Genomic DNA, 25,073 nt, shown 5'->3' on the forward strand with positions numbered 1-25,073 from the left:
TCCAACAGCCACCAACATTTCGGGGTTCAACACGCCCCTTTTTCAATGTGAATAGATGAAAATACAAAAAAGTCACTTACCTATATAGTATGAAAGCTTGCCACCTGTGTGTGTAGCCAGCCGGAAACCACGAGGGGAGCGGCGCCAGACTGGTGCAGGCAGATGACGTCAGTGCGTCCAGGAAGACGGTTCACCATGACAACGGCGGCGTGAGTTTCCAGTTGCCTTGGCAACTCCACAAGCCAACCAAGTGCTCCACTGAGCATCTCTGCAAGAAAAATAAACCTAGATAATGATAGCAAATACCTCTAGACTGCGGTGTTTAATAAACAATGCACCCGTGAACAAATAAAAACAGTTATATCATCTACAGTAGTATATAGTAATCAATGTATGGCCACTGTATCGCATTAGAAGGATGGCAGTAGCAAAGGGATGTAAACAAAGTTTCCAAGGAAAAGGATAAGTCCTGCCATACAGCTAGTGTTAATGAACAAATATTAGTGGGAATCAATATAATCGCATTGTGAACAATAATTAAACTAAATGAGTGGTGGAGGGGTTGTTTTGAAGCTTCAAGATATGGGGGAGCAAGGGATAGTAGTATGGCCCATGTAGTAGGTGGATACCCTAGCCTATCGATCACTAGAAAAATAGGGACATTGATGGTAAACTGTATGTCGACAAAGAAACTATGCACAATGCATTATAGAAGTAGTTGGTGAGCCCAGTAAGAAATACTATGTATATACTTTTAACTGGAGATTAGTACAATGACCATACAAGATACGTTAAGCTAACGACTTCATAACTAGACTCTAGAAGACCTTTCGTGTCTACACCATATAGAGTGAAGTCAGCCAAACACACTCCAAGGCATTTGTTCATTCAGTCCATGCGGGTAGACTGTGTTCAGGTTGTATATCCACTTTGCTTCCAGATGGAGCAATTGGCCAGCCCTGTCTCCACCCCGTAGCGACTTGGGAATGTGATCTATGATGATGTGTTTTAAATCTGCAAGGGAATGCCCCGCTGCAGCGAAGTAGTGCCACTGTTTTATCTGACGAGGAGGAGGACAGTGCCGCCTTGATTGCCGAACTGTGTAAAGCCATGCGCTCTCTTACACTCCTGGTGGTTTTGCCGACATAGTGTAGATCGTGTGGGCACTTGATCAGGTAAATAACAAAGGTTAATGTAGACATTATGACTTGGTTAATCTATCGCATTTTATCTGAGTGCGGGTGTTTAAAGGAAGTGCCTATGAGCCTGTGATTACACGTTGTGCAACCTAGGCACCTGTAGCACCCTGCTTGCTTGGTTAAAAACATTACTGGTTTAAAGTTGGCCTTGGTCATGTCCGTAATGTCTGTTCGCACAAGTAAGTCCTTCAGATTCCGTCCTCTTCTGTAACAAGGCATGGGTCTTTTCTTCTGGAAGCACTCCAACATCTTGTCAGATGAGACTAACGGCCATAATGCCCTGGTGGCTCTTGGAAGTACTGGGCTCCCAGTGGTGTATGTGCTGGACCAGTGGATCACCTGGGTCGTATTACTGAGCTTTGATTGTAATAAGGACATATGGTCCATCCCCATGACCTGTTCTTTTTGGGTTTCCAACAGTTTTAAGTCGTAGCCTCTGGCCTTAATCTTTGTCGACATATATTTTACCATCCATATCACTAATTTTCTAGTGACCGATAAGCTAGGGTATCCACATACTACAAGGACCATACTCCTATCCCTTGCTCCCCCATATCTTGTAGCTTTAAAACAACCCCTCCACCAATCAGCTAGTTTAATCATTGTTCACGATGCGATTATATTGTTTCCCACTAAAATTTGTTTATTAACACTAGATCTATGACAGGACTTTGCTACTGCCATCCTACTAATGCGATACAGTGGCCATGCAGTGATTACTATATACTACTGCAGGTGGTATAACTGTTTTTAATTGTTCACGGGTGCATTGTTTATTAAATACCACAGTCTAGCGGTATTTGCTATCATTATCTAGGTTTCTTTTTAATGCAGAGACGCACAGCGGAGCGCTTGGTGGGCATGTGGAGTTGCTTAGGCAACTGGACACTCGTGCCGCCATTTCCATGGTGAACCATCTTCCCGGCCACACTGATGTCATCTCCCTGCACCAGTAAAAATAATGTGTGTGTGTATATATATATATATATATATATATATATACATTGCTATGTAACCCTCGTGACACATAATATTATAAATAATAATAATAATACGTTATAATAATACTCATCATCATCATCATCATCAATATCCATGTGGTACGTCAACAGTTAAAATGTTGACAGTCAATAGGCCAACACCAAATGGTCAACATGCATATCGACTTTTGACAAAAGGTCAAAATGACAAGGTCAACATGAGTTTTTTTGATTTTTTTTCTTATTTTCAACTTTTTTTATATATTACTATCAACGCGGTTTACGATAGGAAATAACAACCTTGCCCAAAGCATGGCGAGTGAAGCAAACCATGTGAGGAGACGCAGTACACTTATTGGGGTTCCACATGCTGGAAAGGAAAATTTGACACCCGAAAAATATAAAAAACATCATGTCGACCCTTTGATGTGTCATCCATTTCTATATTGACCTTTTGACCATGTTGACCTTGTGCACATCGAACTAGATACTGTCAACCTTTTGCCTGTTGCCCTTTTATAACATAACCATCATCATCATTATTTAATATTTCAGTTATTATTTATGATTGACACGATCATTTCCTTTCTCAAGTAGATGTTTTCTTGTGTTTAGTTCCGGCCTCCATAGGATAATGTAACATTTTGGGAAAAATATACAACATAAAAGTCCAGCACATGAAGCTAGTATTGCAAAGATCTCCACAGCCACCATGTATTTCCCTTTGGAGCTGAGATAGGCCGGGATCATGGTGATCCAGACACTGCAGAACACCAGCATACTGAAGGTGATGTATTTGGCCTCATTAAAACTGTCCGGTAATGTCCTGGCCAAGAAAGCTGTAATAAAGCTAATAGCTGCCAGGATTCCCATATAACCCAGGACAGAATAAAACCCAATAAGAGAACCTTCATTACACTGAACAATGATCTTTCCCTTATAAGAATGAGTGTCCAGCTCCTGGAAAGGTGAAGAGATAGTCACCCAACTCATACAGATTACCACTTGGATGGATGAGCACAACATTACAACACAATTTGACAGCTTCGTGTTGATCCAGCTTTTCCATGAACTTCCGGGTTTATTGGCTTTAAAAACAATATAAACCATGATAGTTTTGCCTAAGACACAAGATATGGCTCCTGAAAAGAGGATTCCAAAAGAGATCTGACGCAACATACAGGTGGCATCTACAGGACGTCCGAGGAACAGGAACACAGAGAGAATGCTCAGCATGATGGAGACCAGGAGCAGGAAGCTCAGATTGTTGTTGTTGGCTTTCACCAGAGGTGTGTCTCGGTACAAAATAAATATTTTAAGTATCAGAAAAGTTAAAGAAAAAAGCACAAAAGTTGTTATTAAGATTAAAACAACTATTGTATCATTTGTGTAGGACAGAAATTCCAGCACTTTGGGAACACACTGAGTCTTTTTCTCATTGGGCCACTCATGGTCAGCACACTTCAGGCAATTTTCACTGTCTGGAAGAATAAAACAACACATAGAACATCTGTTTATTACTGAAGTCAGCTCATCAAACTAATCAGGACAGTAAACATAGGTACCACAATAACAATAATTGTTGCTCCTCATTTAGGTCCTATTTCGTGTTTGTAGACAATGCCGATGTTTTTGCATCTGAGTGATTATGAGCAGACTGGACATGTGCCAAGGTACCTTTGCGATTGCACTGGCACTGACAATTTATATGCAGAGTGATTGACAGGAAGGGACCTTTTGAGGACTTAACATGGGAGTTGTGGCAAAAACGCAGGCGTGTCATGGCTATTTTTGAGGTGTATATCTGCATTCAGCAGTGATCATGTACGTAGATATGCATGGTGCCAGCATTGCTACTGCTACGGCCAGTCTGTCTAGCCATAGGTCAACCCTAGGAGTTGATGTTTCTCATTATTGTGTCGGTGCATCGTATAGGATGCAATAGCTTAGGACTTTGTAATAGTTCCAGTGGGCAGCTGCGTATGCATCTGAGTGCAAACATGAATTTGTACCTTAGAATTTGCGAAGTACTCTCTAATTTTGCATGTAGAACACAAATACTGGGCAGCTTTATTCATATACGGAGATTACTAAGATTTACGGGGTACCTTTTCTAAGGATTCTGTTGTCAAAGCTGCAGTATATAGGGGGCTTTGGCAGATTTATAATGGCAATATACATAAATACTAAATATACCTTTTGTAGCATTTAATCATGTTGCTGTTTAAAAACTATATTTTAAAGATGAAGACCATATCGCTATGATGGAATAATAATAATAATAATAATAATAATAATAATTGTTTAAAAAGAATGGATATAAATCAATAAAACAAAATACAAAATAAAGTTTGGGTTTACAAATATATCAAATAACGTAAATAGTTACTATAAACAATTCATACAAAAATCACAATTGATAAATCAAATAGCAAATAATTTAAACCTAAATCACAGTAACAAACCACATCTCTAAAACAAATGACACCAATATGTGTCTCTAACACCCCTTTTTCACGGTTGCTTGTTACAGCTCACTGGGTGCATTGTGCTAGACAAGGTCCTGGTCGTTTCAAGGCAATCAGCATGCTGTGTCTTCTCTTGCTGCCTGGCCTGATGGTCCCTGCTCAGTGCCTAGCAACAACCAATGGCACCTGTTGAGAGCCACTGGGTGCCTGGCAATTGGGATGCCGGCGCAGATGGCATTCCTGATTGCTAGGTAATGCCTACAGATATCCTCCAGCCAGGATAAGTGGACATGTAGCAGTGCAGCTGCACATCATTACTATTCATTGCTCCCTCCTCACTGCAAACTTGCAGATTGGTCAGAATACCCTTTAAATAGCCTCCTGGCCACTCCTTTCTGGTTATAGTTTACCTCTTTGCTGTGTAGACCGCTGGTCTCTGTATCTATTTTGGTTATTGTCCTGTGGATAATCTGCCAGATTTCCTGTCTGTCAGTGCCCAGTATCCTGCTCTGCCTGCTTAAACCAGGTCTGGTGAGGCATTACCATCTGTTGATCGCAGCTCCCCGGCTGGGAGTTAACATACCATCTGCACCATTAAACACCTGCCTAGATGGAGGCTGATCTAGCTCATTCCTCATACCTCAGCAGTTGTGTGACTCATTCTTACCAGCCATTCAGTACTTCTCAGGTCTTAGACTATTGGGTAAGCTCCTGCTGCTGGGGGTATTAAGTCCAAACAGCCCCCTAAGTACTGGTGTATATGTCCAGTACTAAGGGAACAGCAGGTGTTTGTTATTGGTGGAAGACCATCTTGAGGGCTCTAGAAGACTCACCACAATAGTTTGGAGTTCCCTGCAACATCCTGCAAGTCCAAGCATCAGTACACTCATCACGTCCAAGTGTTTCCTCACTCATCAAGTCCAAAACCACAATTCTAAACAAGTCCAAGAGTCTCAACACCAAATGAGTCCAAGGTTTTTAACAGTATAACCAACCACAATATTGGTGATGGGAGGTGATTAAGCTGATGCAAAAAAATGCCACTCAAATTTTTGCTAATTATATCCAGGTTCTGATCCAACAGCTACAGGATCTTACCCTCTGTGATACCTCAAAAGAGGAGGTTGGGAGATCCAATGTTTCCCCGCAGGCAGTGGTGAAGGAACCCAAGCTCAACCTCCCTGACTGGTTCTCTGGAGACCGAAAGCAGTTTCTGAACTTCCTAGAGAGTTGCAGACTTTATTTTCAGTTCATATCTTATTCTTCCGGATCTGTGACTCCTAGTCTTCACACCATTCATGCCTTCTTTGCAGTCCTGGGAGTACTTTATGATGACCCAGATAAGGCATCATCCGCAGAGGCGTACCTGTGCTCATTAAAGAATTCTGCAGAGGTTTACTGCACTTTTGATGCTGGGTTAATGACTGTGGCTGGAACGATCCAGCTCTCTGGAGTCAGTACCAGCTAGGCCTCACAGAACAAACAAAGGATCATCTGGTGCAGTATCCAACTCTCGATATATATTAGACAATTTGTGCAAGCCAGCCAGCAGCTGAGGATGGAATGAAGCCAGCCATCCAGCAGCTGAGGATGGAAGGAATATCCCAAGTCATATACCAAGTCATTACAGCACTGGTAAGTATGGAATAACATGGTATGTGCTATATTACTGTACATGCTGTTTCTATACCTGCCAGCTGTCTGTGTGATTTTATTTTTATAACATGAGAATTAGGAGTGGAGAGATTGACTAAGCTAGGAAAATAACCCACGGACCGGTTTGTTGTTGTGTAAATGTGGTAAAGTTAATCACCCTATGAGTAATTCTGTGAGTGAATGCTTGAACCTCTTTCATGGGGTTTTGGATGTTCCAATCTGAACTCACAGTATCACATTCCGTTAACGCTATGAGTAAAGATAAGGGCCAAAGTAAAGTGAAAACACATAGATCACCTCCCTCTTTAATAGACATATGTATGCCAGAGTTTAAATGAGAATAAATAGGATGATTACCCGAGGTTATATGTGATTATAAGTAATTTGATTGACATTTTATACTGTAATACTATACAGCTGCTGATTGTTGTAATCATATATGGATTCTGGTAAATAACGGAATCTACGGACTAAAGTCCCAAGTATATTCTGAGTCTGTTTGCTAACCTTGTTTATTAACATTGTTTATTGTGCACAAAAGAACTGAGCAACTCTAAAGAGGTGTTGTGTTAACCATAACCTAAGTCTGTTTGCTAACATTGTAGTGCACTAAGAGACAAACAACTTTTAACTTGGCGTGTTGCTTAGTGATTATAGTTTGTGATAAGAGGGACTACTGCAGTTTCCCAGTTGACAGACGTGTCGCGTGTGTGAAAGATTGCAGGGATTGCCCATTTTTTAGCGTATGGGAAGGGCAGGGAGGATTAACCCTAAATGTGCATATCATGTATGGAAGAAATATTCCATAGAAGCACCAATTTTGTATAGTACTGTGACCAAGGGGTACAGTCTACAGAAAATGTGAAGAAAAACAAACTATGTTGTGCATTTCAATTATGCTGCATAATATTGGCCTGATCAACCAATACTAAGCGTAATTTGAAATTGGCAAAACTGTTGAAATCTGCAAGATATTGAAGTTTGCAAACTGTTTTTTTTATTATTTAATTTATGGGCGCCCAACTTATAACGTATATACAGATTGCAGTAATGAAACTCAGAATTTTAAACTAAGCACACATTTAGTACAGCATGATATGAAAATGAAATACTGTACATCAGGCTGGGAAAAAAACTATGGTACCAAAAGAACACGCCCTTGCGCTGGCGAAACTGTATGTTATTTTGTGTTTTATGGTGTTGTGTATGGGACATAAAAGTTCAGTGTTTGTTCCATTAAGTATATTCTCAGATCTGCGTCTAACAGAAACTTTCTGTCTGTGACTGTTTGGCATGATTACAAGTCTTGTGAAAAATGTTTATATATTGTGAGAAGGACAGCCAGCAAATTAATGGCTGGATGCCGTGTGTTGTATTGCGGTATAAAGGAATTTTTTTTAATGTAAAATAAGTGGAAAAAAAAAGCCTTCAGTTTCCAACACTGTGTAGCACAGAGAGCTATGGAGCTGTGACAGCCCAAAACTTGTGCCTACCCCCCTTCCTGCATAAGTAATGACACAGTGGAAAAAGAAAAAAAAAAGTATTCAGTGAGTTTTGACTTTTTTTTTCATCTAATGAGATGGATCATAATAAGCAGCACTCTAAATATGTTTTGTGCTACAAATGCTGTTAGAAGACAAGGATTTGCAATTTGAAATGTTTGTTATACAAACGATCTACTCTAGTTTTTAAAATAAGAACTAATATCTTAAACAGATAGTCTGTAGAGAAAGCTGCCAATAATAAAAAAAAAGTGTAGTTACGGGGGTATAACTGTAATCAGGAAAAATCCCAGCAGCATATACAGGCTAGAAATGTCAGTGCTAACAGCGTCAAAGCTAACAGATCTGCATCTGGCAGACAGTCAAGAAGACAACGCCCTATTGCTGCACACAATAATTCTCCCTCTCAGATGTGGGCTGTACGGGGGGGGGGGGGGGGGAGTTTTCAAAGCTGCAGCAGCTAAAATCATAGGGAAAAATAAAGGTAGAATTCTGTAAAGTATATGCTGTAAATCACAGATTGCTACAAACAATTAATCACTACAATTCCAGTATTAACATACTTTTAGGTAATTCTTCAAATTTATTTGGAAGAAACCTAATTCGTAAGTTACAGTATAAAATATACTGTATCCCGGATGAGGTATTTCTACAGATTCCAGAAGGTATAGAATAGGGACAGATTCAGTTGAATACATAGCATGTGTATGTGTATATATATATATATATATATATATATATATATATATCACTTACCCTGTGTTTCTATAAATAAAGGTAAAGGATATGCTTGCTAAAATCCATAACAAAGTATAGGCATTGATAACTTTGATATGGATTGCAAAGGTTCTTAGTGGACTGCACAATATGCAGTGATGAACCAGGTACCATAAACAAAAACTGTAGGGGTATGATTGTATAGAACAGCTATACAGATAATATAAGCGGTTTTTATAAGTTTGAATAAGTAAGTTTTCAGGGAATGCATGTATGTAGCAAGACATTCCATAGAATGGATGTAGTCCTAGAAAAGTTTGTAGTTGTGCATGGAAGAAAATAATGAGTGTGGATGAGAGACGTAGATCTTGTGAAGAGTGGACTGGCCAGTCTAAAAGATATTTTGAGATAAGCAAAGAAATATATAGTATGTTGATGTAATATGATTAATAACTTTGTGTGTAAGTAATGGTAGAATACAGATTACCCAATGAGAAAAATGTAATGTTGATGGAATAAATTACACTGTATTGGACTAGATTATGCAAAAGATTTATAGACAATCTTTCTTTGTACTTGCAAAAATAACCTACATTCTTTTGTACCTACGGATGATGTACCTGATGTACCCAACATGTAAATGAGCTACTGTGGTGCTATAAATTATCTGAAGTGTTGGTGTCAGATACTAAACAGTTGTGTTTTCTTGCAGAACAGGACACAAGGTGTCGCAAGACAAAATTCAACAGTATGCTAATATAGCTAACTACCTAGGTCATTATGTGGCACTGGGCCAAAGATAGTAAAAACCCTCAGAGGGTGGAGCCTTGGTATACATTTATTAATAGATATATATGTATGACCAGATGATAAATCTCTAGATACAGTAATTTTTTTTGTAAATGCTATATGCATACATTCAAGTTTATAACCAAAGAAATTATAGAAGGTAATACAATATTACACTTTATCATGAATAAGACATTATGGATACACAGTCAGAGCCAAACCATCCACTTATGTATAATCAAGAAAAAAATATATGTTTTAAAACTGTGGTTAAGCAGTAGATTTTGTATGATGTGTACACCTTACCTCTGACAGTATACAGCTTTAATACAGCTGCATACTTGTCTTCCTCATCCTCAAAAGTGGGGAGTATAGGGAATATAATGTGGATGAGTAAGACGATTATAGTTATTACATTGCATTTAAAAACTGACAGTAACTGGAGAAAATTTTCTATAGCATCCATAGGGGATAATAGGATGGTGAATTACAGTGTGTTAACTAAAATTAGTATGTGAATTAGTGAATTAGTATTAGTAATAGTAAAGTGTTGCTGCCAACTTTTGCTATGGGAAAATGTCATGAGTTATGCACATCTAAGGGTAACTAGCATGAAATAGATTCACAAGCTTTCTATGGTAGGATGAAAGTAAAGGAAGAAGTATACATTGTGTTCTGGCATATGACCAAAATAACAAATTATGTAATAATAAGAGGGATAGTGATAGTGATAAAGAAAGCTATAGCATGTTTACTGCAAATGTTTGGGTTGATTAAAAACAACATTGTTTTAATACAACATTGTTTAATGTTAAAAAAAGGAACTATAGTATGTGTAACAGGTGTTAAGGGATAAAGTAAAGCAACGGAGTTTGATGCGCTATTTGAAAAATGAATAATAAGGCCAAATGTGTGATCTATTGTTTCAAAGACAGTAAAGTTTCTTTACTGATAAAAAGAGTTTATAGGAGTTTGAGAAATATGTTTCAATTAATATGTGTAATGTTAAGAATAAAAAGTAATAATTTGACAGGGAAGGTTTAAAGAATTAAGCATTATTAATCTACAAAAGAGACAGGAAAGGCAGAATTTGAATCATGGCATGGTCCAATCGTTGGTTCAATAGTGGTAGAATTACACCTAAGCCCCTGCTTAATCTCTCTTCTATATAATTTTTTTGTTATTCATTTTGGAATTCAGCAAAGATATATTATCCAGAGCAAAGATATATTATCTAGAGACTGATTCAAAACTACAAAATGATTTGACGGTTTCAATGTGTCACACAAATTATTTAAAACAGTAACAAGAATATCAAAAGCTCCAAGAACCTTGGAAAGATATTTAACCAACACAAAAACACACAGTCCGGCACAGGACAAATCACTGAGAATTATGGTGAGAAGTTGCTTATGTTTCGGTTCCATTACAGATCACATAGGATGGTCCTTGGCAAGTACCGCTGACTACTGATACAGCTGTTGCAAAGGCTGCAGAAGAAGGACATCTAGATCCATGAGCTTGCAATGAAATGAAAAGGTCAGAGACCAGAGCTTAAAGGAACCTAACACTAAAAACAATTGTATGGAGATACAGAGACTGTTACTACTGTTACTACCACAGTGTTGTATTTGAATGAACCCTTCAATCAAGATGGAGATGATTATGATAATTGATAATAGACTATGTGCTCACTGCTTACAAGTTAATATCCTACAGAACTTTTAACATTTCTGAAAGTATATAGGAGCAATGTTATTTATAACAGCATTAAGACTTGATTTTTTTTCTTTGAAGAGAGAGCGAGCAAACGTGTGGTGTAGGTATGAGTACTCATCCATTATTGTGGATGGGAATTATTTCAATAAGACCCTTCCTTCCTCTTTTCTAAACAGGAAATCCAGAGGGATTTATAACAGGTATAACGAACACCCTTTGAAAAACATTGTTGTGAGTATTATACTCCACTTGAAGACAGATATATAGATTAATGTATGGATAATTTAATAATTTATATTATTCCAAGGAGTATCAAGTCCAGCAATACCATTAATTGTTGGAAAGATTTTAGGTACTGCTGCTATATAAATTGTATTGCTAATTATTTGTATTATAATTGTTAGATATGTATACAAAGACATCAGCATTGTATAGTAACAGACCAACATTCTCTATGTAAGTTACATTTGATGCGATTACCAAAACTTTATAGAGTTGTTATAATAGTGAAACAGGTACATGTGTATAGATACAACAGTATCTCAAGAAAGAACCACTGGTGATAATATCAGCTACACATATCGGGTGTATTTCAGTTAGTGGAAAATAAAATAGGTCAATAATACAGAAAAGATCACCTTATGCAGATAGGAAAAGGTTGATTTAAGGAAATGTGAAAGGATTGTTACCATATACAAACCTAATGTTTCTAGATGTGCTAGATATAATGAGTTAGGTATATAAAAAGTAATGGTTACATAAGATGTTCACTAAAGTTTATAATTTAATAAATGTATTTTACCAGGAGTAAATTCAAAAGTTAAAAGAGATATCATACATAACGGAGAATGTTAGTTATCACTATGTCCTTAGGATATGATATACAATTAGTTACCTATTAATTCTGAAAATGTTTGTTATTTAAAAAGATTAATTTAGCAATTTTATGCAAAAACACGTAATAACTTGAGAAAAGTTTTCTTGCAAGATGAACTATTCCTAAAAAGAGTAATTGACTCAGTAATCAGGAAACATGTTCCTGCCACCAGAGCATCAATAAAACCTCTTATTGGTAAAGGTAACTAATAAGTTCTCCTATGGCTAATGAAGTCGTATGATTAATCAACTGGGAGTTGACGTTTTATTTCATTTAAAAGTTATTGATAACATGATTGAACATTATGATAGGACATTCCAGAACAGTGGATATTTATGATGATTCCAGGACATTGGAAATTAACTATTATACTACCACATTGTTCTACATTCTGTAATACCACAAATTTGAGGATATTGTTTGATTTCCGGAACCACCACTTTGAGTTCACTGCTGTGCTTATTTGACCAAAGACATTGCAGATCCTAATACGTGTATTGCCAAGTATATAATAGAGGCCCATGATATAAAATAAGAACTTTAACCAATACATTATAATATGGACTGGAAAGGATAAATGTTTAAATCCTAGTATTCAATTTTAAGGATTAGGAAAATGTTTTTTTAAGTATATTGTATGTGATGATGTATTCTGTGATGAGGTTTATTCTTGTAATCATTATAGCCATTATAGCCATTCTTTGGTGACCCCAACCCGACGTGATTATACCACATTTGTTTGCTGTTCACTGCCTACACGTGCGGCCTATGTTGTATTTAGAAGGCTACTGTCAGACGCAGAATAGCAATACTACATGAAATGATTATTAGCGAACTACACGTTCCCAGAAATTCTCCTGAGATGACAGGGCACATAGATAATGTCCCTGATCAAAGTGTGGAGCTGTCGAATACTGTGACAGAGACAACCTGCTGAAGGCCTAACAGCTATATATATGTACTACGGGATAGTACGTATATTATGCATACACATAATAATCATAATATCAAAGGTGATATGATCTCATAGTCACTAGTATAATATAAAAGCATACGAGAATCCATTTTGTTTCTAGCTAGATGATACAGCAGATTCATTTGAATTTCATTTGAACTCTATACAAAGACGAAAACAACTTTGTTGGCTAGTATTGATTCCACATATGCACATCCGAAAAGCTCATAGAGTCCAGTTTAATACCTAATATGGACACATAGTTGAAGATCACGAGTATCTTTTAGTTTTCTTGCCAATTGTCCTAATATTGCATAACACTGTATTCCAGATGAATTAACTCATATGGGAGGGTTATAAGAATGGGGCGTAACTGTATGTTATAAAACTCATTGTTTTTACATCTATCTGTTGATGAAGCATTTTGACCCAGGCTATGAGAATGTAGTCTCTAGACCTGTATAAGGGTGTAGTCCTTAAATAAAATATATGTTTATTTGCTTTCTAAATCTAACTTTATATAGTTATTTACTTTAACAGCAACTCAAACAGCAATGAGATGGTTAAATCAATCGATATATATTAGACACAGAACACTTGACACCCTCATGCAGCTGGTGATCAGGATAGACAAAATTATACAGGAACACAGGATGGATAAGAAAACACCCTTGCCATCATCCCATTGGTCCTTGCCAGAGCCCTCTAAAAATAGTGTGGAGCTAATGCAGATTGTGGCCTTCTGCTTGACGTACCAGGAGGCCAGGCGATGCAACCTTGCCATATGTAAAGGACATTTGATGAGTACCTGTCCAAAGAAGCCGCAAAACAAAAAGGGTAAAGAAGGAGGAGTTTTCTCAGGTCTTTTTCTTCCATCACTCTGAATAACTGTATACTACTTCCTGTTAAGATAACACACCAAGAAGTAGTGATTGAAATCCAGGCCTTTTTGGATTGTGATGCCCCAGGGAAATTCAAATAACGATTTATTAGATTTTCAAAGGTTTATCTGATATACACTTCAAAGAAACTATACGTATCCTTTGTGTTACAAATTTTTACAAACAAATACAATGAGAACATATCAAAGGATAGAAAAGAGTGGAAAAATACACATACATGACAGACACAATGAGGGGGGGGGGAGGAATTATTATACCAGCTGGGGTGGGTCGTATAGTGTTATCTACATCCTAAGTTGTACATTGAGCTAGTCATAGCCAGTTAACCCATTGTTGTTTAGGTAAAGGCTTAATATGAAGCTGGTATATTCCAAGGTGCAGGATACAAAAGGATAATGCATTTTCCCTGAACAGTGAAGCATTTAGATCATGGAACAATATATTTATAAAATGGTTGCTGGCGGGATCAAAAGCATGCCCACCGCTCTGTACATATGATGAGAACCTAGATATTGAGCAATTAAGCTTCGAGAATGTGTGTCCAGGGAAGATAAAAATAAATCCCATTTTTTATGGAAGTATGACTGCGAAATGTCATCATTTAGAAGGATGGATCTAATATCAAAATAAAGTATTTGCAATATTCTAATTTTGAGTTCTTGAATGGTGGGGGCTGTTTTTTTCACCCAATGAATTAATATAAGCTTCTTAGCTAGGGTTAACACTATCACAAAGAAAGGTATGATTTTTCCAGAGTCTCTGCCCAAGTTCCAGGCTTTGAAATTAAATAGTAGGCAAGCCATTGGATCCGCCAACAACCGCATACCGACAATAGACTGTAAGTATTGAAGGGTTTTATTCCAGAACCTGTATATTTTTGAACAACCCCAGAAACAGTGGAGAAACTTAGCATTTTCCATCCCGCATTTAACACAGCATCCTGATTCAGTGGATGACATATATTTACGTTGTGCAGGAGATATATACAATCTGTGTAAAAAACAAAAATGTACTTCTTGCAAATAAGCGGATCTGAGGATCTTGTATGATTTAGTGTATGTGTCAAGGATTTGATCCGATTCAAACACCCATGGTGTGATATCTGCTCTCCAGGTTGATAGGACATTGTCGGAGTATTGAGTAGTCAAGAGTCTCCCATCTGTTAGGGGGACATATAAATGTTTAATCTTGTATGCTCTATTCCCATTAGCTTGTAAAGTCTTAAGAAGTATATTCATGGCTTTTGGGGGTGTGGTAGGTAGGGGGAGAGACTGTATATAATGCCTTGAGTTGCAAGTAGAAATAAAAATGCCTGTTAGGAATTGTGAATGACTGTTGTAAATCATGAAATGATGGGAAGGGCTTAGTGCCCCCAGGGTCAAAAACCTTGTTCACAAGAAGAATGCCCTTATTTTTTTACTCCTGATATGTGGGATTATAAATTGAAGGGGAAAAACCCGGATTACCCCAGATGGTAAAATAGGGAGAATATTTAAAGTTCTCTCCAAATTTTTTATGTATACGATCCAGCAGAAGTGTGTGTCTTTAAACAGAATATTTGTGTATACATCTTTAGGTATGTCAGACGCTTTAAGATGTAGCAGGGCTGCCGGAGAGAAGGGGTGGAAGACAGCCAGATCTAAAGAGTTGTCAGTGTAAGTAGATTGTGACAGTAGCCAGTCACTGGCATATCTAAAAAATACAGCTAAAGTGTAAGCTTTAAAATCAGGTATACCCAGACCTCCATTGAGTTTTGGTGGAGTCAATTTATTATAGGCCAGGCGGGGCCTTTTCCCCTTCCATAGGAAGGAGGATATAGCTGATTTTATTAGTAGTATATCTCTGTTGGACAAGGCAATAGGCAGCATTTGAATAGCATAAAACAGTTTTGGGAAAATTATTGATTTGACTGCAGCAGTTCTGCCCAATAGGGAAAGAGGTAGGGATGTCCAAGTATGCAGAAGGGATGTAACCCTACGAATCAAAGGGGTGAAATTTAGACTGTATATTTTATCTAGCTTATTGGGGATATGAATACCCAAGTATTTGATACAAGGTGAAATCCGAAATTTCGAGAATACCTCAGAAGACTGAAGATCTAAAGAGTAATTGCCAATAGGTAAAATTTCAGATTTGTCCACATTTATTTTGTATCCAGAAAGTTTTCCAAAATCCAAAATCACATCCAGAATGTGCGGAAGGGAGCGCATATCGTCTGCGAAAAGTGAAATCTTGATTTCCTGAGAGGAGATTCGAATACCTTTAAATTTAGGAGAGTAGCGAAGTGCTATGGCAAGGGGTTCAATGGCAATGGCAAATAATAAAGGGGAGAGAGGGCAGCCTTGCCTGGTACCTTTGTTAATGGGGAAGCAAGTAGAAATATGACCATGACATAGGATTTGGGAAGTTTAGTTGTTATATAACATTTTGATATAAGTGACAAATACAGAGGGAATGCCAAATCTAGTTAAGGAATCAAATAAATGGGGCCATTGTACCAGGTCAAAGGCTTTCTCCGCGTCCAATGATACCACCACGCCAGGGGGGGAGTCTCCAGTGGAATGTTGTAATTTTTGAATCGCTGCTATCACCTTCCGAACATTAAGAACCGAGTGTCGATTCTGGATTAATCCAGTCTGGTCAAGATGTATAATGGATGGGAGGACATTTTTTAGTCTATTGGCTAAGAGTTTGGTTAATATTTTGTAGTCAGAATTAAGTAGTGAAATTGGCCTATATGAACCTGGTAGAGATAGATCCCGTCCAGGTTTAGGTAATATTTTGATATAAGCATTGTTAAAATACAGTGGGGTTGTTTTGGATGTTAGGATATGGTTAAATGAGTCTACTAGTGTGGGCAAGATTTCTGAGTGAAGTGCCTTATAGAAGCTGCCTCCGAATCCATCTGGCCCAGGGGCTTTGGTGGCCTTAAGGGATGATATTATTTGTGAGACCTCTTTGGGGGTAACCGGTGCAATTAATGCTGCACTCATCTCCTCAGAGATGGTGGGGAAAGGTATGGTGGACCATGGAAAATCTTGATTTTCAAGAGGTACAGATGGAGAAGATGGGGGGGAGGCAGGGGCAGAGTAGAGGTCGATATAAAAAAGGGACATTTCATCAACTATTTGTTTATTTGAAGTGGTAAGGCTTCCATCCCTTCTCCTAAGTGGGTGCACCGCTGCTGACGACCTAGAGCCGTTTAAAATATTAGTAAGGAGGCTACCTGTCTTATTCCCAAAACGATGATATCGGTAATTAACTCTATAGAGATATTTATTTCCTCTTTTGTGGAGAAATTCATCAAAGTGAGTTTTTGCCTGTACGTAATTATGTTTGTTCATTAGGGAAGGGACTCTTTGGAATGCTGAATAGGTGTTGGTAAGGGAGGATTGTAGGGTTAAGTAAGTAGCTGCATATGCCTTGTTCAACTTAGATACATAGGACACTATATTACCTCTAAGAACTGTTTTAGCCGTCTGCCAATAGAGTGGGGGGTTAGTCGCTGCATAGTCTTTATTGTTCACTGCAAAATATCTCCAGCTATCCACTAACATTGATTTAAATTCTTTAGAAGCGAGAAGGTGGGTTGGAAAGCGCCAGGAGAAGTGGGAGGATTGTTCATCTGATATTGTGATGTCTAATCTAAGAAGGGCATGGTCTGAAATAGATATAGGTTCAATTACAGCTGAGGACATTTTTGTGAACAAGGATTGCGAGATTAAAATATAGTCAATTCGTGAAAACGTTTGGTGTGCTGCTGAAAGGCACGTATATTCTCTAGATGTGGGATTAGTGGACCTCCAAGCATCTATTAGGGAAAGTTGAGCGGCTAGTTGTGGTATACCAAGCCTGGGTAATTTTTTTTGAGCAATCTGCGGTTTAGGTGGTGATGTTTTATCTAGAGAGATGTCTGAGATTAAATTAAAGTCACCACATACCACCATAGGTTCATCCATAAATGGGGTCAATTTTGCAATCAGAATACAGAGAAACTCTTTGGAGTAGATAGGAGAAGCATATACATTGCAAAAGGTGTACACCTTAGAATTAAGTGATAACCTTGTAATCGTGTATCTACCTTCCGAATCATTTTGAGAAGCAATATGTGAATATGAGATATTTCTTTTTATAAGAAGGGCAACACCCCTAGCTTTTGAGTTGTACGATGAGAAGTCTATTAGTTTCCACCCTAACATCTGCAGTTTCACCATCTCCGAAGGGATTAGATGCGCCTCCTGTAAAAAAATTACACTTATTTTCATTGCATTAAGGTAAACCAAAATCTTTCTTCGCTTCGCAGGGGAGTTGAAACCCCCTACATTCAAAGAGCCTATGCGTAGAGTGGTCATAGCGAAGAAAGGTGAGGTGGTATCAAGGCTAGGTTATACCTGACAAGAGGATATTGAAACACATACGTTATATTAAAAGATTCATAGGAGTGGGGTACAGGGAGGGAAAGACACATGGGGGAAGGGGAACACAGGGATAGAGAAGACATGAGATTGTGTAAATAAAGTACCAACTGAGAAAGTGCACCTCGCGCAGTAAACATAGTACGTGTCTCAGTACTAGACTTCTGGATATACAGACAAAAAGAATTAAGACAGTAACGGTAATTTGGAGAAACTCCTAACTTAATACCCGTAGCAAGCTTCGTCCCGGCCCGGGTCACCACGGCGTGGATATGTGTATGAACCAGTCCACATAGTCTCGAACTCCGGACCTAATGAGGTAACAGTGGTAAAATATGTAGAGAACAAAAAAAAGAGAAAAATAATGTCCTCAGCGTGCATCCTGCTGCGGGGATGGATCAGTTATATCAGACGTATGTTCCTGGTTAGTGTCTTGCAAAAAATCATCAGCGTCAGCTGGAGTAAGAAAGTCATAGTGTCTATCTTTATAGAATATACAGAGTTTTGCTGGATAAATCAGGGCAAATTTTTGCCTGTTGGCAACGAGCTGTGAGAATATGGGAGAGAAGGCTTTTATCGCTTTTGATAGTTCTGCTGAAAAGTCTTGAAAGATACGCAACTTCTTCCCTTCCCAGTTAATGACAGGAATTTTCCAGGAGGCTTTCCAGATTTCAAGCTTATGGGTATAGCTTAAGCATTTAAATAGTGTAACTCGTGGACGAGTGTCATGTGGACGTGGAGGGGGGCCTACCCGGTGTACCCTTTCAATAACCATATCTCTACAAGCTTGCTGTATGCCCAGGAGTTGTGGCAGTGTGGTTTTAATAAAAGTTTTAAGTTCAGGGCCTTTAAAGGATTCGGGTAGCCCGACCAAACGCACATTGTTCCGTCGCGAACGATTTACGATATCCTCCATGCGATTAATGAGAGCATAATTATCTTTTTCCAGACGCTTAACCTCGCATTGCAAATCAGCTAAGTTATGGGCTATGGCGGCTATTCTGTTTTCATTGCCTGCCACCCTCGAGGTCAGCTGCTGCACCTGGGCCGTAATGTCACTCACCGCTTTTGTGAGAAGAGGGCCCACCGTGGATGTAATTGCGTCCACCAGATCGTTATAGGTGAGTGGAGCGTCTGATGCCTTAGAGGGATGTAGTGCTGCATCTGATCCCAGTTCCGCTGCAGACTTCTTGCTGGCCGGGGAAACAGCGTGCGCTTCGTGGTCCGGCGCCATGTTGGAATTGGCGCCTCGTTTCACTTGCCGCAGCGTCTGCTGAGACGACAGCTGCAGCTGCGAGGAGGACACAAACTTGTCCATGCTGGTAGTCAGGGGGGTAGCGCCGTTAACCAGGACTGGCTCGTGGAGGCTGTAACGCCGTGATAAGGGTTTTGGTGAGCAGGGCTAGGAGCGGAGCTGAGTGAGCATGATCCTCACTCCATGCACCCGGAACCGGAAGTCTGCCCCAGGGAAATTCATGGATCTTGAGTTTGCCTGTTCCAGGGGTATCTCCAAAGAATCTCTGTGTACGGTCTGGATGGAAATCAATTACTTAATGGTAGAGTGAGCTTTCGGACACCAGTCTGTTCTTGAGGGGTTGCCTGTCCAATATCATTCCTATGCGGACATCTTCTCCACACAGCAGGCTGACTCCATGCCTCCCACCAGCCTTGACTGTGCTGTCATCCTTATGCCCAGTGCTAAGCTCCCAAAGGGTTGGCTCTATATTTTGCCTGATACCAAGGCTATGGAGTACTATATTCAAGAGAATCTTAAGAAAGGATTCATTCATCATTTTAAAGTCACCTGTGGGAGTGGGGTTTTTCTTTGTGGCAAAAATTAGTTTCCTTGACCATGCATCGATTATAGAGGCCTGAATAAGATTAAAATCAAGAATTTGTATACGCTACCTCTCTTCTCAGTACTGTTTGATCAGCTAAGGGAGCCCATAATTTTTTCCAAAATTGATTTGTGTGGAGCATATAATCATCAAGATAGAGAGCAGGGGGATGAATGAAAGAACGCCTTCAACACTCATTCTGGCCATTATGATACCTGTCAATGTCGCTCGTTCTTTCAAAGGCCCCAGCAGTATTCCAGAAACTCATTAATGATGCTCTTCGGGAATTCTTTGGTAGATTCATTGTCATTTACATGGATGAAATTTTGATTTATTCTAAACTCCTTTAGAAACATCGAGCTCATGTCAAGACAGCCCTTCAAAAGCTCAAAGAACATCATCTGTATGCAAAAGTGGAAAAATGCAAGTTTGAAGTGGAGAAAATGTCCTTCTCTGTGTATATTATCACTCCTCAATTGTTTTCTATGGACCCCAATAAGCTCCAAGTGGTTCTTGATTGGGTCCATCCTATTAATTTAAAGGCTGTGCAATGTTTTCTAGGCTATGCCAACTATTATAGGAGATTTCTTTACTCTTTCTCCACCATCATGGCACCTATTGTGGAACTAAGAAAGGTGCAGACCCCACCTGTTGATCTCCGCAGGCAGTACAGGCATTTGAACATTTTAAGAAGGTTTTCTTCTCAGCTCCATTCCTTTGCCATCCTGATCCGGATCTGCCTTTTATAGTAGAAGTGGATGCTTCTGAGGTCAGAGTAGGAGCTATTCTCTCTCGGGAAGATCTGGTGATTCCAAACTCCATCATTTTTACTTTCTCTTACTGAAGTTTTCTCCAGTGGAAGCCAATTATGATGTGGGGAATCATGAGCTCTTGGCGGTCAAGTGGGCCCTGGAGGAATGGAGACATTGACTTGAGGGTGCCAGACTTGTGGTTATAGTATTCACCAATCACAAGAACTTGCTGTACATTGATTCTGCAAAAAAAGGTCTCCAAATAATTTCTCAAAAGTGTTTCCTTGCCGGTCTTACTGTAGATTATGCTTCACGTATCCAGTCACTACAAACACAAGCCCCTTCAAGGACACTATCTGGACTCCTGTTTGATTTTGAAAATCTTAGAATTGCAGTTTTATCTGAATTCCATTTTAGTAAGATTTCTGGGCCTCCAGAGGTGTCTAAAACATTGGATCTCCGGTAGCATTCCATATAGTAGCCCACCATCAAGAGAGATGTGTGGGAATTTGTGCAGGTACATAGTGTCTGTGCCAAGAACAAGACTCCTTGAGTTTCACCCTCTGTACATTTATTGCCTTTGTCAGTGCCCTCCAGACCATGGACCCATCTGTCCATAGATTTATTTGCGGATCTTCTGAAATCTTCCAAGTGTTCTGTCATCTGAATCATACTTGATTGCTTCAGTAAAATGGCTCACTTCATTCCACTGATAAAGGATCCTAGTGCCAAGGATCTTGTCACCCTGTTCATTCAGCATATTTACAGAATTCATGGATTACCCCAGGACTTTGTCTCAGATAAGGGTGCTCAATTCATTGCATTCTTCTTGATATCTTTTTGCTCCATTTTGGGAATTAATCTTAGTTTTTCTTCTGGGTACCTTCCACAATCCAATGGGAAAATGGAACATGTAAATCAATCCCTTGATTGATCTGCTGTGTTATATTTCCAAGTGTCAAAATTATTGGAATGACCATCTATCTTCTGCTGAATTTGCATATAATAATTCTGGACATTTCTCTACTTCCATGTCACTGTTCTTTTGTGTTTCTGGTTTTAATCCCAAGTCAAATGCCTTCACTCCTTCTCAACAGCCTGACCCATCAGTTACTCCTTTGTCCCAACTCAGGAAAATTTGGAAGAAGGTACATCAAGCTTTGAAAGCTCTTCTGTTTGTTCAAAGAAATTTGCTGACAAGTCATGACACCATGTACTTTCAAAGTGGGCAATATGGTATGGTTGTCTGCTCAAAATATTAAGCTATATCAACCTCAAAAATTGGGACCCAATTACATTGGGCCTTTTGAATCAATCAGCGAGTCAATGCTGTTGCCTTTCGTCTTCAGCTGCCCATATCTTTGAAAATCATTAATACATTTCATTGCTCTTTGTTTAAGCCTGCATTTCTTTCCAAAAGATTCATGGTCGGTGGCTCTAGGAGATCTACCCTAGTTATGGTTTAAGGAGATGAGGAGTACTGTATGTAGTTGAGAAGATCCTAGACTTTCAAGTATGTATGTGGCTGAATACATTTCTTGGTCCATAGGAAGGGTTATGGCCCCAAGAGGGCATGGATTCATGAAAGATTTCTTCATGCTCCTGGACTCAAGAAGTCCTTCTAAAGAGCGTTCCCTCTTAAACCGGGGGTCTAGGTGTTCTGTTACAGCTCGCCGGGTGGGTTGTGCTCTATGCAGGTCTTGGTCGTTGCCAGGCAACCAGGTTGCTGCATCTCTTATGGATGCCTGGCTTGACAGCCCCTGCCCTACACCAAGCAATGTGGTGGCCTTAATGCCTGTTGGGAGCAGCCAGATGCCCGGCAACTGGGACACCGGTTGCAGATGATATTCCTGGTTGCTAAGTAATGCCTGGTTGATAACTACAAGCTCTCAGCTGGGATAAGTGGATGTGCAGCAGTGCAGCTGCTCAGTCATTACTAAATACTGCTCTCTCCTAACTGTTTGCTTGCAGATTGCTCGGAATACCCTTTATATATGCTCCTGGCCACTAATTCCCTGCTGGTTATAGTTTATCCTTTACTGTGTAAACCACTGGTCCCTGTATCTGTTTTAGCCATTGTCCTGTGGATACTCTGTCAAAATGTCTGTCTATCAGTGTCCAGTATCCAGCTCTGCCTGCTGAACCCAAGTCTGGTGAGATGTTTCCAGCTGCTGACCACAGCTCCCCGGGTGTGAGCTTACATACCATCTATACTGTTAAACACTTTCTTAGACAGAGGCTAATCCAACTTGTACCTCATATCTTAGCAGTTGTGTGACTCATTCTTAGCAGTCAGTAAGTACTACCCTGGATTTTCAGACTATTGGGTGAGCTCCTATTGCTGGAGGTATTAGTCCAGATGGCCCCCTAAGTACTGGTGTATGCGCCCAGTACTAAGGGAACAGCGGGGGTTGTTATTGGCAGAAGATCCTCTTGAGGACTCTAGGAGTCTCACCACAATAGTTCTGTAGTACCGTGCAACATCCTGTAAGTTTAAGCATCAGCACACTCATCAAGTCCAAGTGTTTCTTCACTCAAGTCCAAAACCACAATTCTAGGCAAGTCCAATAATCTCAATGCCAACTGAGTCTAAGGGTCCTAACACTGCTAAAAAACCTGGGTTATTGCCATTATTACTCGGAAGCAGTGACCTGGGAATCCAGCCTGGCTAGCATGCAGGGTTGGTCGCGAGAAGGACCTGCGTTGCGGTGCAGTGTAAATGGGTAAGCTGGGTTGATGAAAACCAGCTCCCTTGTACAGTATGGGAAGATCATGCACTGGTCACATGTCCAGTGATGTTGCCAACACAGCAATAAGACAAGTACAGCCGCCACACTGAAATGAGTCTCAGCAGGGTCGCACCAAGGTTGGACCCAGCATTTCAGTGTAAAAGTTGTATAAGATACATACTGTATAGCTAAAAGTGCTTAGTATGAGATATTTCATGAGATGCTCAAAATGCCCATGTGCCCTACTCTAAATTACCCCTACTCTGATCCATCCCATTGTGAGACACTACATATTGATACTTATGTACTACATGTAATTGCTGCTGTAATGTGGTGCTCAGCACCTGTCAGTAATTTTCTGCTACACTGGAGATTTCTCTACTTCTCTGATAATGTTTAGCTTTAGCACAAGTGGATGAGTAAAGATGGACTGGTGCACTAAACTAGCCCTGTAAGTCCAGTGGCTGTGTGTGCATGAGAAGAGGGCATGACCATGACTTACGGGGGTGTGTCTCTGTATGCCGAAAAGCTGATCAGAATGACGGGAGCTAGAGCTGCTTGGTAAACACCTATCTCTTTATTTTTCCATCCAGCCATGCAGGTTTTCAGGGTGGACCAGCCCATCATGCCATCAATCCTTTCGGTATTTGCCAGTAGTGCTGGTTCGGTCCTGCCTGCACCTGCAACCTGATTGATGTCATGGAACGGATAGATATCTGTCCTAACGTACAAAAAAAGTAACTGAATAGTTTAGTAGGACTTCAGGGTAAATTCAGTAAATGGTGGTTTTGCAAAATGATGGGCATCACTGCAGATTGATGGGATCCCGCAATCGATCCCAACCAGTTTCTAAACGACTGTAACAGCACTTTCCTCTGCTGTACATGCACTGTGTATGCTTCAGTAGAACACTTCTACTGCAACACTGTAATAGAAAATGTGCAAAGCTAAAAATAAAGGCTTCCCCCTAATCTGTATCCACTGGTGGGCAGTTAAGCCAAGACTGATAGTGAATAAATTTGGGTAACAAAAAGTCTAGAGTCGCACAACATTCCATTATTCAGCATTTGGCTTTATCAGCCTTGGTTAGTGAAGCTTTATAGGGGGATCTGCAGTGCATTTTTTCCTCCACCATGAATACAGCCAGACCCTTGCCAGTTAACACCATGGATGGGTTCCCTAGAGGGAACAGGCCCACAAAAATTGTGTGAGGCCCCCTCATAGGTATTGCCAGCAACAAGGCTTAATCCTTAGCAGTGTCAAGGTTAGTTTGGGGTAATAGTGTAAAAAAATGGAATAAATGAAATTTGCCCTTGGTCTACCAATGGTGCCAGTGATCCCAGGTTCCATGGAATGTTTCTAAATGGACCAGCATGTCCTAGCAGCCATTTTTGGGCACTGGCCATTGCTGGTACTGTACCTGTAAGGATAAAATGCACTTACGTAATACCACATTTACATGGGTATTGGGTGAACCCTAGTGCTATTAGTACTAGAGTTGGGTACACCTAGCATTGGGACCTACTCTTGGCATGCCAGGTCCTGCGAGACTCTGCTAGCATTGGGTGTCTTTTT

The 25,073-nt window shown here is 39.7% G+C and overlaps 2 protein-coding genes across 2 annotated transcripts in view; both read right to left on the minus strand.

The window, feature by feature from the left end:
- LOC134910765 (vomeronasal type-2 receptor 26-like) overlaps positions 1–1,658 on the minus strand; it is a 126,158-nt gene extending 124,500 nt beyond the window's left edge. Inside the window, exon 1 of the mRNA XM_063919148.1 lies at positions 1,306–1,658. Coding sequence (XP_063775218.1) covers positions 1,306–1,658 — 353 coding nt within the window. The remainder of the gene's footprint in view (positions 1–1,305) is intronic.
- A 1,079-nt stretch (positions 1,659–2,737) lies between these two features.
- LOC134910766 (uncharacterized) overlaps positions 2,738–25,073 on the minus strand; it is a 119,638-nt gene continuing 97,302 nt past the window's right edge. Inside the window, exon 10 of the mRNA XM_063919149.1 lies at positions 2,738–3,660. Coding sequence (XP_063775219.1) covers positions 2,738–3,660 — 923 coding nt within the window. The remainder of the gene's footprint in view (positions 3,661–25,073) is intronic.

The sequence above is a fragment of the Pseudophryne corroboree genome, chromosome 4 (genome assembly GCF_028390025.1).
Source record: "Pseudophryne corroboree isolate aPseCor3 chromosome 4, aPseCor3.hap2, whole genome shotgun sequence".
Classification (NCBI taxonomy): Eukaryota; Metazoa; Chordata; class Amphibia; order Anura; family Myobatrachidae; genus Pseudophryne; species Pseudophryne corroboree.